The sequence below is a fragment of the Oncorhynchus kisutch genome, linkage group LG29 (genome assembly GCF_002021735.2).
Source record: "Oncorhynchus kisutch isolate 150728-3 linkage group LG29, Okis_V2, whole genome shotgun sequence".
NCBI classification, from domain to species: Eukaryota; Metazoa; Chordata; class Actinopteri; order Salmoniformes; family Salmonidae; genus Oncorhynchus; species Oncorhynchus kisutch.
The window spans coordinates 37,578,662-37,597,276 of record NC_034202.2 but is presented as its reverse complement, the minus strand read 5'-3'; the positions used below and the strand labels follow the sequence as shown (position 1 = coordinate 37,597,276).

At 42.1% G+C, this 18,615-nt stretch overlaps 1 protein-coding gene across 1 annotated transcript in view; it reads right to left on the bottom strand.

Moving 5' to 3' along the window:
* LOC109873894 (relaxin receptor 2) overlaps positions 1-16,558 on the bottom strand; it is a 183,538-nt gene extending 166,980 nt beyond the window's left edge. Inside the window, exon 1 of the mRNA XM_031809353.1 lies at positions 16,061-16,558. Within this exon, the coding sequence (XP_031665213.1) occupies positions 16,061-16,148 (88 nt within the window). The 5' untranslated portion in view covers positions 16,149-16,558. The remainder of the gene's footprint in view (positions 1-16,060) is intronic.
* Positions 16,559-18,615: the final 2,057 nt, after the last annotated feature.

The following is an 18,615-nucleotide window of genomic DNA, read 5'->3' as shown; positions in this document are numbered from 1 at the left end:
AGACTCAGTGAGCATATAGCCTTGCTGTTGAGAGAGGCCGCCGTAGGCAGACCTGGCTCTCAAGAGAAGACAGGCTATGTGCACATTATCCACAAAATGAGGTGGAGTTGCACTTCCTAACCTCCTGCCCAGTGTGACTCGTATCAGGAAACTAGGCGTACAGTATGTCGCAGATCACTACTTCACATGAGAGGAATTTGAATGTGAATCTATTTATTTGTATGCGTTTTTTGGCAGAAATTCTTTCTGGTACATGTGTCTTAATAACAAACTTGTATTCAATCTGTAAATACGAATAAAATTGATAAATGATGAGCCTAGTTGGTTTAGCCACACAAAAAGTCAGCAACCTTCCTGCTAGCCATTGATTGGCTGAGATAATGAGTGGGATGGACATGCCGAGAGATGAGTTCGGATTGGTCTACCATGTAGCATGCCACTGTCTGTAAAATGAACTGCTCAGTATGTGTAGATAATCCTTGCTACTGCAGCTTTTTTTAAAGATATCACGAAGTACTGCAAAAGTGTTGCTACTGCTCTCAATAACATTGCTGCCCTGAATTTATCATGCACTATTTATAAAAGTCAATGGGAAAAACTCTCACTCACACAGAACTACCCTAAGCCTTGATCTCTCTTCCTCCCCTCTCTCTCCAGATAACATCATGCGACTAGTGAGGTCTGGCCACCCAACAACCTGATCGCTCGACCCCATCCCCTCCTCCCTTCTCCAGATCATATCTGGAGACCTCCCATTCCTTACTTCCCTCATTAACTCATCCCTGACCACTGGCTGCATCCCCTCAGACTTCAAAATGGCCAGAGTCACTCTCCTCCTCAAGAAACCAACACTTGACTCATCTGAAGTCAAACTACAGACCTGTATACCTTCTTTCTTTTCTTTCCAAAACACTTGAGCGTGTCGTCTCTGATCAACTCACTCATTATCTCTCTCAGAACGATCTTCTTGACCCTAACTAGTCAGGCTAGAGGTACAGAGTACCTCCGCACTGCCAAAGCTGATTCTCTCTCCTCTGTTCTCATCCTCTTAGATCTATCTGCTGCTTTCGACACCATGAACCATCAGATCCTCCTCTCCACCCTCTCAGGGTGTCTCAGACTCTATCAGATCCTCCTCTCCACCCTCTCAGACTCTATCAGATCCTCCTCTCCACCCTCTCAGGGTGTCTCAGACTCTATCAGATGCTCCTCTCCACCCTCTCAGGGTTTCTCAGACTCTATCAGATCCTCCTCTCCACCCTCTCAGGGTGTCTCAGACTCTATCAGATCCTCCTCTCCACCCTCTCAGGGTGTCTCAGACTCTATCAGATCCTCCTCTCCACCCTCTCAGGGTGTCTCAGACTCTATCAGATCCTCCTCTCCACCCTCTCAGGGTTTCTCAGACTCTATCAGATCCTCCTCACCACCCTGTCAGGGTGTCTAAGACTCTATCAGATCCTCCTCTCCACCCTCTCAGGGTGTCTCAGACTCTATCAGATCCTCCTCTCCACCCTCTCAGGGTGTCTCAGACTCTTGGATTGCACCCTATCTGGAAGGCCGCTCCTACCAGGTGACGTTGAGGGGATCTGTGTCTGCACCACATACTCTCACTAATGGTGCCTCCCAGGACTCTGCTCTAGGCCCTCTCCTCTTTCCTCCATACACCAAGTCACTCAGCTCCATCATATCCTCACATGGTTTCTCCTATTATTGCTATTCGGACGACATTCAACTACTTCTCTCCTTCCCCCCTTCTGACACCTAGGTGGCGACACGCCTGCCTGGCAGCTATCTGAACTTGGATGTCGGCCCACCACCTCAAGCTCAACCTCAACAAGACGGAGCTGCTCTTCCTCCCGGGGAAGGCCTTGGCCTGACCCTGGACAACACCTTGTCATTCTCTGCAAACAGCAAAGCAGTGACTCACTCCTGCAGGGTCATGCTCTACAACATTTGTAGAGTACAACATCTACCTCACACAGGAAGTAGCATGGGTCCTAATCTAGGCACTTGTCCTTTCCCGTTTAGTCTATTGCAACTCGCTGTTGGCTGGGCTCCCCACTTGTGCCATCAAAACCCTGCAACTTATCCAGAACGCTGCAGCCCGCCTGGTGTTCAACCGTCCAAAGTTCTCCCATGTCACCCTTCTCCTCCGCACACTCCACTGGCTTCCTGTCGAACCTCACATCCACTACAAGACCATAGAGCTTACCTATGGAGCAGCAAGAGGAACTGCCTCTACCTACCTTCAGGCTATGCCCAAACCCTACACTCCAACCCGATCACTCCATTCTGCCACCTCAGGTCTCATGGCCGTCCGACCCCCAGGAGGGCAGCTCCCACTCAGCCCAATCCAAGCTCTTCTCTGTCCTGGCACCCCAATGGTGGAACCAGCTTCCCACTGAAGCTAGGACAGCAGAGTCCCTGTCCAACTACCGAAAACATCTGAAACCCTACCTCTTCAAACAGTATCTTAAATAATCCTCTTCCACCTGCTAACTAGCTAACGGTAGCTGGCTCGCTGGCTAACGTTACATGTATGATCTGTGTAGTAATATTATTTGTATCTCTGAAAGCCATTTGCATTGCTAGTTGTAGACGAATGTTAGCTAGCTAACTAACATTGAACCTAGTTGGTTAGCTTTAGCTAGCTATGACAATCAGTTTGTATTGCTAGTACCCTATGGGTTGGGATTATGGTTCATTGTTTTGCTAGCTTACTAGCTAGCTACATGTCTAAACAAAAAACTCGCCAGATGATTACATGACCCATCAAGTTAGCCAGTTATGTCTGATTACGGCCATCTGTTGTGGAATAATGATAAAATATCTGTATCTCAAATTTGTCTTTCAGCATCAGTAGATCACGCCTGACTCTCCTCCACCAGTCATACAAGGAGAATGATCTAATGCCCCCCCCCCCAAAAAAAAAGAGAGCCGGCCCAAGCAAGCACAGGTTATACCTGAACCACAGTCTGGACCTTCACTTCCTGATCACAGGCCACACAAAGTTTCCATTTATTTGATATAGTGCGTGTTTACCAGAGACAGTAATGTGAAGAACAACATGACCTGCACCAAAGTCAGATTAGGATATAGGCCAAGGACGAGATGAAGGGTACTTTTACCTGGAGTTTATCCTTATTGTAGGCTTTCCCCACTTTTAATCTTGAAATCTTTTGTTGTTTACTACACTACTTACTCTGTTTAGCACCATGGCCTCACATGTGCATCTGTATTTGTATTTATTATGGATCCCCATGAGAACTTGTTCTCAACTTGCCTACTTGGTTAAATAAAGGTGAAAAAAATACAATAAATAAAAGTTACTGCCACGGCAGCAGCTACTCTTCCTGGGGTCCAGCAAAATGAAGGGAGTTAAACCATTTAAAAAACATTACAATACATTCACAACATATTTCACAAACCATTAAGCATGTGCCCTTAAAGAGATGGGTGAGGATAAGGCTTAAGGAGGTGTTAACGATGCTGAATGGGTGTAGACAAAAACAGAGCTCTCCAATAGGTGGACTAACAACTTTCAAAGCAGAATGACTTTCCTATTGTTCCTGCCCTACAGTGTATGATATACAGCTTTCAAAGCAGAATGACTTTCCTATTGTTCCTCACCTGCAGTTTATGATATACAATTTTCTAGGTCTGGAGACTTTACTTTTATCCAATGTAAAAAAATATATATATATAGTATTAGACACATATTCCCCTCAGATTACACAGACCCACTAAGAATAGAAAACAAACTCCCATATTTATTGGGTGAAATACCACAGTGTGCCATCACAGCAGCAAGATTTGTGACCTGTTACCAAAGGAAAAGGGCAACCAGTGAAGAACAAATACCATTGTTAATACAACCCATATTTATGTTCTCTTTTGTACTTGAACTATCTGCACATTAAATCAAATCAAATTTTATTGGTCACATACACATACAGTGCATTCGGAAAGTATTCAGATCCCTTGACTTTTTCCACATTTTATCCACAAATTAATTCAATTGTGGGGGGTTTTTCTCAGCAATCTATACACAATACCCCATAATGACAAAGTGAAAACAGGTTTTAGCAAATGTATTAAAAATAAAAAACTGAAATACCTTATTTATATAAGTATTCAGACCCTTTGCTATGAGACTCAAAATAGAGCTCAAGTACATCTTGTTTTCATTGATCATCCTTGAGATGTTTCTACAACTTGATTGGAGTCCACCTTTGGTAAATTCAATTGATTGGACATGATTTGGAAAGGCCCACAGCTGTCTATATAAGGTCCCACAGTTGACAGTGTATGTCAGAGCAAAAACCAGGCCATGATGTCAAAGCAATTGTCCATAGAGCTCCGAGACAGGATTGTGTCAAGGCACAGATCTGGGTAAGGGCACCAAAAAAATGTCTGCAGCATTTAATGTCCCCAAGAACACAGTGGACTCCATCATACTTAAATGGAAGAAGTTTGGAACCACCAAGACTCTTTCTAGAGCTGGCCGCCCGGCCAAACTGAGCAATCAGGAGAGAAGGGCCTTGGTCAGGGGGGTGACCAAGAACCATATGGTCACTCTGATAGAGCTCGAGTTCCTCTGTGGAGATGGAAGAACCTTCCAGAAGGACAACATTCTCTGCAGTACTCTACCAATCAGGCCTTTATGGTAGAGTGGCCAGTCAAAAGCCAATCCTCAGCAAAAGGCACAACAGCCCACTTGGAGTTTGGCAAAAGGCACCAAAAGACTCTCGGACCATGAGAGACAAGATTATCTGGTCTGATGAAACCAAGATTGAACTCTTTGGCCTGAATGCCAAGCGTCAGGTCTGGAGGAAACCTGGCATCATCAGCATGGTGGTGGCAGCATCATGCTGTGGAGATGTTTTTCAGCGGCAGGGCCTGGGAGACTAGTCAGGATCGAGGGAAAGATGAACGGCACAAAGTAAAGAGAGATGCTTGATGAAAATCTGCTCCAGAGTGCTCAGGACCTCAGACTAGGGCGAAAGTTAATCTTCTAACAGGACAACGACCCTAAGCACACAGCCAAGACAACTCAAGATGGGCTTTTGGGACAAGTAACTGAGTGTCCTTGAGTAGCCCAGACAGAGCCCGGACTTGAAAATCTGGAAAGACCTGAAAATAGCTGTGCAGTGATGCTCCCCCTCCAACCTGACAGAGCTTGAGAGGATCTGCAGAGAAGAATGGGAGAAACTCCGCAAATACAGGTGTGCCAAGCTTGTAGCATCATACCCATGAAGACTCAAGGCTGTAATCATTGCCAAAGATGCTTCAACAAAGTACAGAGTAAAGATGTCTGAATGCTTATCTAAATGTGATATCTGTTTGTTTATTTTGTATACATTTACAAACATTTCTAAAAACCTGTTATTGCTTTGTCATTATGGGGTATTGTGTGTAGATTGATCAGGAAAAAAACGATTTAATACATTTTATAATAACGTTGTAACGTTACAAAATGTTGAAAAAGTTACGGGGTCTGAATACTTTCCGAATGCACAGTATTTAGCAGATGTTATTGCGGGTGTAGCGAGGACCTGCAGCACTACAGAGAGCAAAAACGTTGAACACTTAGAACTGGAGGAATGGAACTACTGGAATTGGAAAGAATAGAACTCTTAGAACTATGGTGTTCTAGAACAGGAAAGGGTTTTCTAATGATCAGTTAGCCTTTTAAAAGGATACACTTGTATTAGCTAACACAGCGTGCCATTGCAACACAGGAGTGATGGTTTCTGATAATGAGCCTCTGCACACCTATGTAGATATTCCAGTTTTAAAAAATCAGCCGTTTCTATTTCCATTTCCAGCGAATAATTATTTACAACAATAATGTCTACACTGTATTTCTGATCAATTTTATGTTATTTTAATGGACAAAAAAATGTGCTTTTCTTCAAAAAACAAGGACATTTCTAAGTGACCCTAAACTTTTGAACGGTAGTGTAATATTTGACTAAAGCATAATCATTTCATACCTTGCTTTCATTTGTATATACGATCACGTGTCTCTATATTATGCGTGGGAATACTTGGGAACAGATTTACAAAATTGTCCCCTTGGAGCAGATTTTGTGGTGTTTTTACAGTCGATGTCCAACATTGAAATTTCTCAACAAAAACATTTACAAAATTCTTTTTTTGGGGGCTCAGAAAACATGGGGGAGGTGGGGGGGACAAATAAAACCACCACGGGCTGCCGGTTGGGGAACCCTGCTCGATATTCTTTTCATCAGAGCCCTATGGGGCCTGGTCAAAGTAGTTTACTATATAGGGAATGGACAAATCCACGCCAGTGGGATGGACAATACTTTTGGTGATCTCAAATTGTTCTGCCAATTCTCACATAGTAACTTAATTGGAAGGAAGGATATTTAAAATGATTTGTTATTTAACATATCACAAACCATTTTTTTGAAAATAATGATGAAATTGTCCATTTTAGGCCGTTTTTAGATCTAAAGTATACATGCCTCCTGTAAGACCTTATGAGCTGTGAACCATCCATGATACAGACAACATCTTGCTGTCATTATACTCCTTATAGTGGGCTCTAACTTAAAGAGTATGTTTAGATTCTGAAAGACACATTTTCACATGAATTTACTCAAGAGTAAAAATATGAATCTCCAAACTACCCTTATTGTTTTTGTTCATTTTAAGACATATTTTTTGTAACAATATACTCTACAAGTACATCACATTTCCAGAGTGGGCTCTGTGCTAATTCTGAAGTTATGGAACATGTTATGAGAACCACCAACACAGTCAATGGGAAAATGGATTTAAAGAGAACTCCCTCTGCTGGTGATTTGCTAAATGTGCAATCCTATATGAGGGCTGTGATGGGCTAATGGGATTTAAGGGATACTTTGGGATAATGGCAGAGTCAGATGAACTCATGGATACAATTTGTATGTCTCTACGTCCAGTATGAAGGAAGTTAGAGGTAGGTTCACGAGCCAATGCTACCTAGCGTTAGCGCAATGACTGGAAGTCTATGGGTATCTGCTAGCATAGATTTCCAGTCATTGCGCTAATGCTAGTTAGCAATTGCGCTAGCGCTAGTTAGCAACTTCCTTCAAACTGAGATATTCATTTAAATATTCATATTAATATTTTTTACTGTTGAATAAATGAATGTGAACAAACTAATCGCAATCTATACATACTTCATATTTGAGAGCAAACTAAATATTTGTATGAACATAACGATATTCAACAACTGAGATATAAACTGAACAAGTTCCACAGATGTGACTAACAGAAATGGAATAATGTGTCCCTGGACAAAAGGGGGGAGGGGTAAAAATCAAAAGTAACAGTCAGTATCTGGTGTGGCCACCAGCTGCATTAAGTACTGCAGTGCATCTCCTCCTTATGGACTGCACCAGATTTGCCGGTTCTTGATGTGAGATGTTACCCAAGTCTTCCACCAAGGCACCTGCAAGTTCCCGGACATTTCTGGGGGGAATGGCCCGAGCCCTCACACTCTGATCCAACAGGTCCCAGACGTGCTCAATGGGATTGAGATCCAGGCTCTTTGCTGGCCATGGCAGAACACTGACCTTCCTGTCACCAGTAGTATAGCTGGTGACATTGTCATGCTGGAGGGTCATGTCAGGATGAGCCTGCAGGAAGGGTACCACATGAGGGAGGAGTATTTCTTCCCTGTAACGCCCCAGACCATGACGGACCCTCCACCTCCAAATCGATCCCGCTCCAGAGTACAGGCCTCGGGTAACGCTCATTCCTTCGATAATAAACGCGAATCCGACCATCACCCCCGGAAGTGTGTGTGAGAGAGAGAGGAGATGTGAAAGAGAGAGAGAGAGAGAGAGAGAGAGAGAGGTGTGTGAGAGAGAGGGGGGGGTGAGAGAGAGAGAGAGAGAGAGAGAGAGAGAGGTGAGAGTTAGGTATTGTGGAATACAGAAACTCATCAAGAAGAAGAAGGAGTGCACCAGGATTGTTGAGGGAATGAAGGTAGGAATCACCTTCACATAAACAGGAGGTAGGAATCACCTTCACATAAACAGGAGGTAGGAATCACCTTCACATAAACAGGAGGTAGGAATCACCTTCACATAAACAGGAGGTAGGAATCACCTTCACATAAACAGGAGGTAGGAATCACCTTCACATAAACAGGAGGTGGGAATCACCTTCACATAAACAGGAGGTGGGAATCACCTTCACATTAAGGCATTTCATAACACATTAAGTGTGCGTTCCCTCAGGCCACTACTCTACTTCTCATATATCTACAATACAACACCCACTTCTCCCACTTAAAAAGATGAGAGAGGCCTGTCATTTTCATCATAGGTACACTTCAACTATGACAGACAAAATGAGAGAGAAAAAAATCCAGAAAATCACATTGTAGGATTTTTAATGAATTTATTTGCAAATTATGTTTTTTTATTGAACTGAACACTACTACAAAATAACAAGAGAATAAATGAAACAGTCCTGTAAGGTGCAAACACTAAACAGAAAATAACTACCCACAAAAACCTTGTGGGAAAAAGCTACCTAAGTATGGTTCCCAATCAGAGACAACGATAGACAGCTGTCCCTGATTGCGAACCATACCCGGCCAAAACATAGAAATACAAAAACATAGAAAAAGGAACATAGAATGCCCACCCAAATCACACCCTGACCAAACCACAATAGAGACATAAAAAGCTCTAAGGTCAGGGTGTGACACATTGACCCATTTGTGACCAAGCTTTAACTTCCTGTCTGACTTCTTGTGCTGTTGCTTCAATATATCCACATAATTTTCCTTCTCATGATGCCATTTATTTCGTGAAGTGCACCAGTCCCTCCTGCAGCAAAGCACCCCCACAACATGAGGCTGCCACCCCCGTGCTTCCCGGTTTGGATGGTGTTCTTTGGCTTGCAAGCTCCCCATTTTTCCTCCAAACATTACGATGGACTTTATGGCCGAACAGTTCTATTATTGTTTCATCAGACCAAAAAGTACGATCTTTGTCCCCATTTGCAGTTGCAAACTGTAGTCTGGCTTTTTTAGGGCGGTTTTGGAGCAGTGGCTTATTCCTTGCTGAGTGGCCTTTCAGGTTATGTCGATATAGCGCTCGTTTTACTGTGGATATAGGTACTTTTGTACCTGTTTCCTCCAGCATCTTCACAAGGTCCTTTGCTGTTGTTCTGGGATTGATTTGCACTTTTTGCACCAAAGTACGTTCATCTCTAGGAGACAGAACGCGTCTCCTTCCTGAGCGGTATGACGGCTGCGTAGTCCCATGATGTTTCTTGGCAATTTCTCGCATGGAATAGCCTTCATTTCTCAGAACAAGAATAGACTGATGAGTATCAGAAGAAAGTGCTTTGTTTCTTGGCATTTTGAGCCTGTAATCGAACCCACAAATGCTGATGCTCCAGATACTCAACTAGTCTAAAGAAGGACAGATTTATTGCTTCTTGAATTACCACAACAGTTTTCAGCTGTGCTAATGTAATTTCAAAAGGGTTTTCTAATGATCAATTAGCCTTTTAAAATGATAAACTTGGATTAGCTAACACAATGTGCCATTGGAACACAGGAGGGATGGTTGCTGATGATGGGCCTCCGTACACCTATGTAGATATTCCATTCAAAATCAGCCATTTCCAGCTACAAGTAATTTACAACATTAACAATATCTACACTGTTTTTGTGAATAATTTGATGCTATTTAAACTTCGTTCAGCTAGGGGGCACTATTTTTACGTTTGAAAAAATAACGTTCCCAATGTAAACGGCCTATTTCTCAGGCCCATATGCTAGAATATGCATATAATAGACAGATTAGGATAGAAAACACTCTAAAGTTTCCAAAATATTGTCTGTGAGTATAACAGAACTGATATTGCAGGCGAAACCTGAGGAAAATCAAACCAGGAAGTGGCTTCTATTTTGAAAGCTCCATGTTCCATAGCCTGCTTTCGCTCCATTTAAAGGGATATCAACCAGATTCCTTTTCCTATTGCTTCCTCAAGGTGTCAACAGTCTTTAGACATAATTTCAGGCTTTTATTTTGAAAAATGAGCGAGAAAGATACCATCGAGTCAGGTGTTCGCATTAATTTTGCTTGCGCAACAGAGCTTGGGCAGCCATCGCCTCTCCCTCTCCTACTGAAAAAGACAGTGCCGGTCTATATATTATCGATTATATATTTTTAAAACAACCTGAGGATTGATTATAAAAAACGTTTGACATGTTTCTGTGGACATTACGGATACTATTTGGAATTTTTGTCTGCGTTGTCGTGACCGCTCGAGCCTGTGGATTTCTGAACATAACGCACCAAAAACAAATGGAGGTATTTTGAATATAAAAATAATCTTTATGGAACAAAAGGAACATTTATTGTGTAACTGGGAGTTTTGTGAGTGAAAACATCCGAAGATCATCAAAGGTAAGCAATTAATTTGATTGCTTTTCTGATTTTCGTGACCAAGCTACTTTGATGCTAGGTGTACATAATGTTTTGTCTTGTGATCGATAAACTTACACAAATGCTTGGATTGCTTTCGCTGTAAAGCATATTTTTTTAATCTGACACGACAGGCAGATTAACAAAATGCTAAGCTGTGTTTTGCTATATTGCACTTGTGATTTCATGAATATAAATATTTTTAGTAATATTCTGCAATTCAGCGGTTGTTGATTACAATTATCCCGCTAACGGGATAGGTAGTGTGAAGAAGTTAATGGACAAAAAATTTGCTTTTCTTTCAGAAACAAGGACATTGCTAAGTGACCCCAAACTTTTCAACGGTAGTGTAAGTATTAGGGTGAGCAATGTCAGAATGGCATTTACTAAAATACAGTAGAATAGAATACAGTATATACATATGAGATGAGTAAAGCTGCATGTAATCATTATTAAAATGACTAGTGTTCCATTATTAAAGTGGCCAGTTATTCCTTGTCTATGTATATAGGGCAGCAGCTTCTAAGATGCAGGGTTGAGTAACCGGGTGGTATCCGGCTAGTGATGGCTATTTAACAGTCTGATGGCCTTGAGATAGAAGCTGTTTTTCAGTCTCTCGGTCCCAGATTTTATGCACCTGTACTGACCTTTCTATCTGGATGATAGTGGGGTAAACAGACCGTGGATCGTGTGGTTGATGTCCTTGATTATATTTTTGGCCTTCCTGTGACATCGGGTGCTGTATGTGTCCTGGAGGGCAGGCAGTGTGCCCCCGGTGATGCGTTGGGCAGACCGCATCACCCTCTGGAGAGCCCTGCGGTCGCGGGCGGCGCAGTTGCCATACCTGTATCTGTAAAAGTTTGGGAGGGTGTTAAAGGCCAAGCCAAATGTCTTCAGCCTCCTGAAGTTGAAGAGGTGTAGTTGCGCCTGGCCGTGCAGTCATGAGTAAACAGGGAGTACAGGAGGGGACTGAGCACGCACCCCTGAGGGTCCCCTGTGTTGAGGATCAGCGTGGCGGATGTGTTGTTACCTATCCTTACCACGTGGGGGCAACCCATCAGGAAGTCCAGGATCCAGTTGCAGAGGGAGATGTTTAGTCCCAGGGTCCATAGCTTATTGATGAGCTTTGAGGGCACTGTGGTATTGAACGCTGAGCTGTAATCAATGAATAGTATTCTCACATAGGTGTTCCTTTTGTCCTGGTGGGAAAGAGCAGTGTGGAGTGCAATAGAGATTGCATCATCTGTGGATCGGTTGGGGTGGTATGCTAATTGGAATGGGTTCAGTGTTTCTGGGATAATGGTGTTGATGTGAGCCATGACCAGCCTTTCAAAGCACGTCATTCGATCTTAGTCCTGTATTGACACTTTGCCTGTTTGATGGTTCGTCGGAGGGCATAGCAAGATTTCTTATGTCCCACTCCATGAAAGCGGCAGCTCTAGCCTTTAGCTCAGTGCAAATGTTGCCTGTAATCCATGGCTTCTGGTTTGGGTATGGTTTGGGTATGTACGTATGGTCACTGTGGAGATGACATCATCGATGGATTGATGAAACCAATGACTGATGTGGTGTACTCCTCAATGCCATTAGAGGAATCCCGGAACATGTTCCAGTCTGTGCAAAACAGTCCTGTAGAATAGCATCTGCTTCATCTGACCACTTTTTAATTGATCTAGTCACTGATGCTTCTTGCTTAAATTTTTTCTTGTAAGCAGGAATCAGGAGGATATAATGATGGTCAGGATATAATGATGGTCAGATTTGCCAAATGGAGGGCGAGGGAGAGCTTTGAATGCATCTCTGTGTGTGGAGTAAAGGTGGTCCAAAGGTGGTCCCCTCTGGTTGCACGTTTAACATGCTGATAGAAATTTGGTAAAACAGAATTATGTTTCCCTGACAAAAGTCTCCAGCTACTAGAAACGTTGCATCTGGATGAGTGTTTTCTTGTTTGCTTATGGTGCAATGCAGCTCATTCAATGCTGTCTTAGTGCCAGCCTCTGACTATGGTGGTATGTAAACAGCTATGAAAAATACAGATGAAAACTCTCTTGGTAGATAGTGTGGTCTACAGCTTATCATGAGATACTCTACCTCAGGCGAGCAATAGCTCGAGACTTCCTTGGATATCGTGCACCAGCTGTTATTTACAAAAATACATAGTCCGCCACCCCTTGTCTTACCAGAAGCCGCTGTTCTATCCTGCCGGTACAGCGGATAACCAGCCAGCTGTATGTTGATAATGTCGTTGTTCAGCCACGTCTCCGTTAAGCATAAGATATTACAGTTTTAAATGTCCCGTTGGTAGTTTAATCTTGCACGTAGGTCATTGATTTTATTATCCAAAGATTGCACATTTGCTAGCAGAATGGAAGGAAGTGGGGGTTTATTTGCCTACAAATTCTCAGAAGGCAGCCCGCCCTTTGGCCCCTTCTTCTCCGCCTCCTCTTCACACACATGACAGGGATTTGGGCCTGTTCCCGAGGAAGCAGTATATCCTTCACATCGGGCTTGTCACGTTACTTACATTGTGTCTTCCAACTCCCATGCGATAATGTACATTTTCTCAGTGACACAATGGTAGGGATTAACTGAGATGGGCTTGGGTCATTGATAAGTAATTGTCTTATAATGCTGTGAACTAATCCAGGAACCCAAATGATTAGGGTGGATCCAATCCTCAAGCAGAGAGCAAATCTTCAGCTGTTCTCAACTGCCCTTCATAATGTCATTGAATCCCGCATTAAACTATGATAGACTACATTTCCTGATGCAGGTTATAAAATGTTTGGGAGCAGCTTATCGATGTCCTGTACTTGTGCTCCAGGTAACTGAGACATTTCTCACCATTGAACTGCCCCAATACAGGAGGCAGGGATCAGGAGGTAGAAATCACCTTCACATAGACAGGAGAAGGGATAGTCCACTTTCCACACACACAGGGAGGGGAAAGACAGAACACCTCCCACACAGAGGAGGGAAGTGGCTATTGTTGCGCGATTGGAACTGTGAGATTTCACAGATTTTCAGATTTCAGTGCCGGGAACAGAAGGTACACACGCACGCACATAAACACACATACAGACATGGCAGATCACACAGGCTGTGCGGACTGTGCGGGCTCACACACACCAGTTGACTATTTGATGTGAGGTTTCATCCGACCCGCAAAAACACACACGTGCACGTGCGTGCGTCTCATGGGACAAGAGTACTCAGCTGCAGCGAAGTACCGATTATATATTGTATAATTAGTGTATGACAACACATCAAACACACACACACAAACACACCTGGTGACTCACCTCATACAACTATATGATACACGCACCTCATCAAATCTGTCTGTACTAGTTATAATTTAGCCTGCCAAGTGTCCCTCTTCATTTTCCTATAATTATACACACGACAAACCGCACACACACACACAACGAGAGAGAGAGAGAGAGAGCAGAGAGAGAGAGATAATCTTTTCAATAATAGCTGCAGAGATTGGATTGTTTTTGTACTTCGATGAGAGTCTCGGACTATTGAGTCACTGATTCCTTTTACCGGGCATCGGGAGATACACCGGATCCCAGTTCCTTTTTCAGGACCAAGCTTTCTGCTGCCAATTCTATTTCTACACAATCAAACAGCTTGTCCCCAATTCTCATAGACACGCACACACACTTCCTCCTGAATCACGCACTCGCATTCGCCTAGTTCTCAATTTCACATCTTGGAGACCAGTCAGCGGCAAGTTGATTGCAGGCAGGAATCCAGTAATATATAATAATATATGTAATTTAAAGAGATGTGTTTTTATCCAAAACGTGATACAGTATTGTGTATACATTTTACGTATGGGTGTAAGCCTGGTGTTACAAGCGCTACAAAGGACTGGTTAAATTGCGTTTCACCATGTACGGAGACTCAGGCTGCGTCTCAAGTGGCACCCAATTCACTAAACAGTGCATTACTTTTGACCAAGGCCCATACAGGTCTGGTCAAAAGTAATGCACACTATATAGCAAATAGGGTGGTATTTGGGAGACACCCTCAACCGTGAGGAGCACCTACTTTTCTGATCATAATTTCTGATTTACACAGTAAATATAAATGATTTGATTAACTCAGAATCCAATGAAATCGATAGTCCCTAGTCCTTTTATGTTCAGGATAGGCTACTGCTGAAATGTTATTAAAACTCTGAATCTTCATTGAAAAGTATTTGCCATTAAGTCTACTGTGGTCTTGCACCATGTCTCTATCCTCTCAATGGGAACCAACCGTGATAAAATAAACTCTAGTTAGCACATGGTTTATATGTTATGCAATTTGTTGATATAATGTGATGATAGTTTCAAAATTTTAAAAAACGAACACATTGATTAAATAGTCTACAATTTGTACAAATAGTAGGCTATCTGAACACGTATTTACTACACTCCTGAAAAAAAGAGTGCTATCTAGAACCTAAAATTATGATTTGGCTGTCCCCATAGCAGAATCGTTTGAAGAACCCTTTTTAGTTCCAGGTAGAGCCTTTTGAGGTCCATGTAGAACCCTTTACACTGATGTTTCTATATGAAACCCCAAAGAGTTCTACCTGGAACCAGAAAAGGTTCTACCTGGAACCAAAAAGGGTTCTCCTATGGGGACAGCCGAAGAATCCTTGTGGAACCCTTTTTTCTAAAAAAGTGTACAGTACAGTGGTGATAAGATATATTTAAAGCTACTGGTAGTCAATATATAGATGGACCAACCTTGATGAATAAATACTTCTTCCTTTTTTAAACGTGCAAATGGTTTATACATGTGTTATTATATAATACCTATAAATACTTTACAAATACTGAGCTAATACCCACTGGCTAGTAATATGCAACATTGGGAGATAAGGTGTCTTTGTTGGTGGTTGATACATTGACGCACATTAGAACCCTCGGTGGTGATGTGTGTTTATGACGGTTGAATTCCTCGTCTGCGGTCAAAACTTCTTTAAAACTCTCTCCAAATAAACGATTAATAATAGGATACAAATGGAATATAGTGGTAGTGTGAAAATCTTTCAATGATGTCATAATCATCTATAACAGACCTTACGGTAATTATGTGTGAGTCACGCAGATATTCTTGCTATTCCGTGGAAGACTTTAAAAACAGAAGTGTATATTCAACCGGCATAGGGATCAACATGTATTAAAGTTATAGGGTTTTAAGTAACTATAGCCGGTTGTCAAATTCGGATTAAGGTTAGGTATTCTATAGTTTCAGTAGACAACTTTCAGTGAACAGTGAGCCGGCTTTGAAGTCTGCAAAACAGGCATATCGAACGTAATAAACCGTTTGCAATTTTCATAGAAGATTATTGGACGCACAACCGGTGCGCTATGACAAATAGGCTACATTTTCATTCAAATACAGAACAAGGGACAAAGTTAAAGTGTATGCTATACGTTTTTATAAATGCAGGAGTATAATCATTTTCTCAGCTGGCCGAAGAAAATGAGTTTACCTGGTGCCAATAGCAAATACTATAGGCACCATGCAGGTAAACATCGGTAATACATTTAGTTATTATGAAATAGAATATTGGTAATTCCAGTTTAACCTACCCCTGGTTGCCATTTCAGACAGGTGCATGAGCAGCAGAATAGCCGATAGTACATCCAGTATCGGTATGGGAACTTTACCGCGTCTCATGTTCCTTGTTTTGGGGTCAGTTGTCTGTGATCCAGATAGCGCTCCACATTAGGAATTCCCTCGCGACTCCACCGGTGTTGCTCAACATTCTGCCGGTAACGAACATGACAGCGGAACGGTGACAGTGACACGCGGTCCCATATCAGATCACTATATTAAAGCAGAGGGCGTAAAAAAACTAGACTAATAACTGAGCAAGGAAAAGCTGGTCGGTGTGCGTCAACAGACTTCATCTCACTCTCTCTCTCTCTCTCTTTCACACACAGTCAGGTTCACAGACGCGAGTAAGGGGGGCTTCCTAACAAGCTGAAGACGAATGAGGGATCTCGTGCAGCGGCTGACAGTCAGTCAGACCAATACCATTTTCACATTGATTATAGCAAACTGACTTTTTCGAGAAGTTCTAGAGAGGTAACGATTCTCGAGAGACAATACTGTTGTCTACATTTTACCTCGGGAGGTCGCGCAGAAAAAAATCTCATTCAGTTTGTGTAGTGGGTACGATACCGTGGGTAAATCTATTTTTTTACAATAACGTTTGAATTGATTGTCATAGAAACATAAATGCTAATTATTCTAAAAACGTCTGGCCTATTTTTACAACCTTTGATTTGCATAAAAAGTAAAGTGTTGATTTGATAAAATAATCAAATCATATTAAAACGCATTTAAATATCTAGTTCGCAATAACTTATGTATTGGTTGTCGTAGAAACATAAAAAACAGTGTAAGTTATTCAAAAAAGACCTGGCCTACTTGTACAACCTGCATCAAAATTCGTGTTGATTGTCTAGTAATAATCAGGTTATATAAAATTGTAATTAAATCTATTACCCTCAATAGTTTTTTCATTAATTGTCATAGAAACATCAAACTAAATCCAAATTAGTCAAACCCTGAATGGAACTGACGCAAGACATCACCTCCATACAAGTTTCGGCTTTACCAATTGTGTTACAGAATTACCTGCGTTGGCATTTAGCACACCATCTCACAGTACTATCTCAGAGACAAAATATGTAACTTGCCCTCCACACCTCTGGCCCTAAACAAACAGATTGTTTGCTAGGGACCAGGTTGCCACGTGCCTTATCACACCGTCGAGTCAGCCAATCACAGGCAGTAATCTTGGGTTTCAGATCCCCAATTCCTGCAGCCCCTTCTCCATCTTCTTCTAGCAGTTGCAGAGAGAGCGTCAAGCTCCTCTTCCCTGCCCAACACAACTGGACTCATTCCCAAATCTGTGGGATGGTGTGCTTGTATAAAGTAAGTTGTGGAAACTCTATCAGTGTATAGTACTGCTGGTTGTTCAATATTAAGCTTTTGGTTCTATACAGTTCTTTGCCAATAGTTTCTTCTCTATTCTGTAAGGTGCTGTATCTGTGCTTTCTTGCCCTGGTGTATTCATTTGGTATGTGAATATTCATTGTCTCTATTGTCTCTTGTTAGAGAACCACTACCATTCTAGAACCACTACCATTCTAGAACCACTACCATTCTACTTTTTATATGTCTGCCTGTGTATAGCAATACAGTATACCTGTGTGTAACTGTGAGGTTGAATCATTACCCATCTCCTCTGACCGACAAAATACGCAGAGCCAAACGATGTGTAATTAAGGAGCACAATGGTGTATAATTACTGAGCACAGTGTGTAACTATTGATGTACAGTTGAAGTCAGAAGTTTACATAGACCTTAATCTAATACATTTAAACTCAGTGTTTCACAATTCCTGACATTTAATCCAAGTAAGAATTCCCTGTCTTAGGTCAGTTAGGATCACCACTTTATTTTAAGAATGTGAAATGTCAAAATAATAGTAGAGAGATGTAAAGGTTTTCCTCCTCTTCCTCTGAAGAGGTGTAGCAAGGATCGGACCAAGATGCGGCGTGGTAAGTGTCCATGGTTGTTTATTTAAAAACATAAACTGAACACTCAATGACTACAAAACAATAAACGTGAACAAAACCGAAACAGTACCGTGTGGCGAACAAACACAGACACGGAAACAATCACCCACAAAACAACAGTGAAACCCTGGCTACCTAAGTATGATTCTCAATCAGAGACAACTAACGACACCTGCCTCTGATTGAGAACCATACTAGGCCGAACACAGAAAACCAACCTAGAAACACAAAACATAGAATGCCCACCCAACTCACGTCCTGACCAACTAAAACAAACAAATAACACAAGAACTAGGGTCAGAACATGACAAGATAATTATTTATTTCAGCTTTTATTTATTTCATCACATTCCCAGTGGGTCAGAAGTTTACATACACTCAATTAGTATTTGGTAGCATTGCTTTTAAATTGTTAAACTTCCGTCAAACATTTCGGGTAGCCTTCCACAAGCTTCCCAAAATAAGTTAGGTGAATTTTGGCCCATTCCTCCTGACAGAGCTGGTGTAACTGAGTCAGGTTGGTGGGCCTCCTTGCTCGCACACGCTTTTTCAGT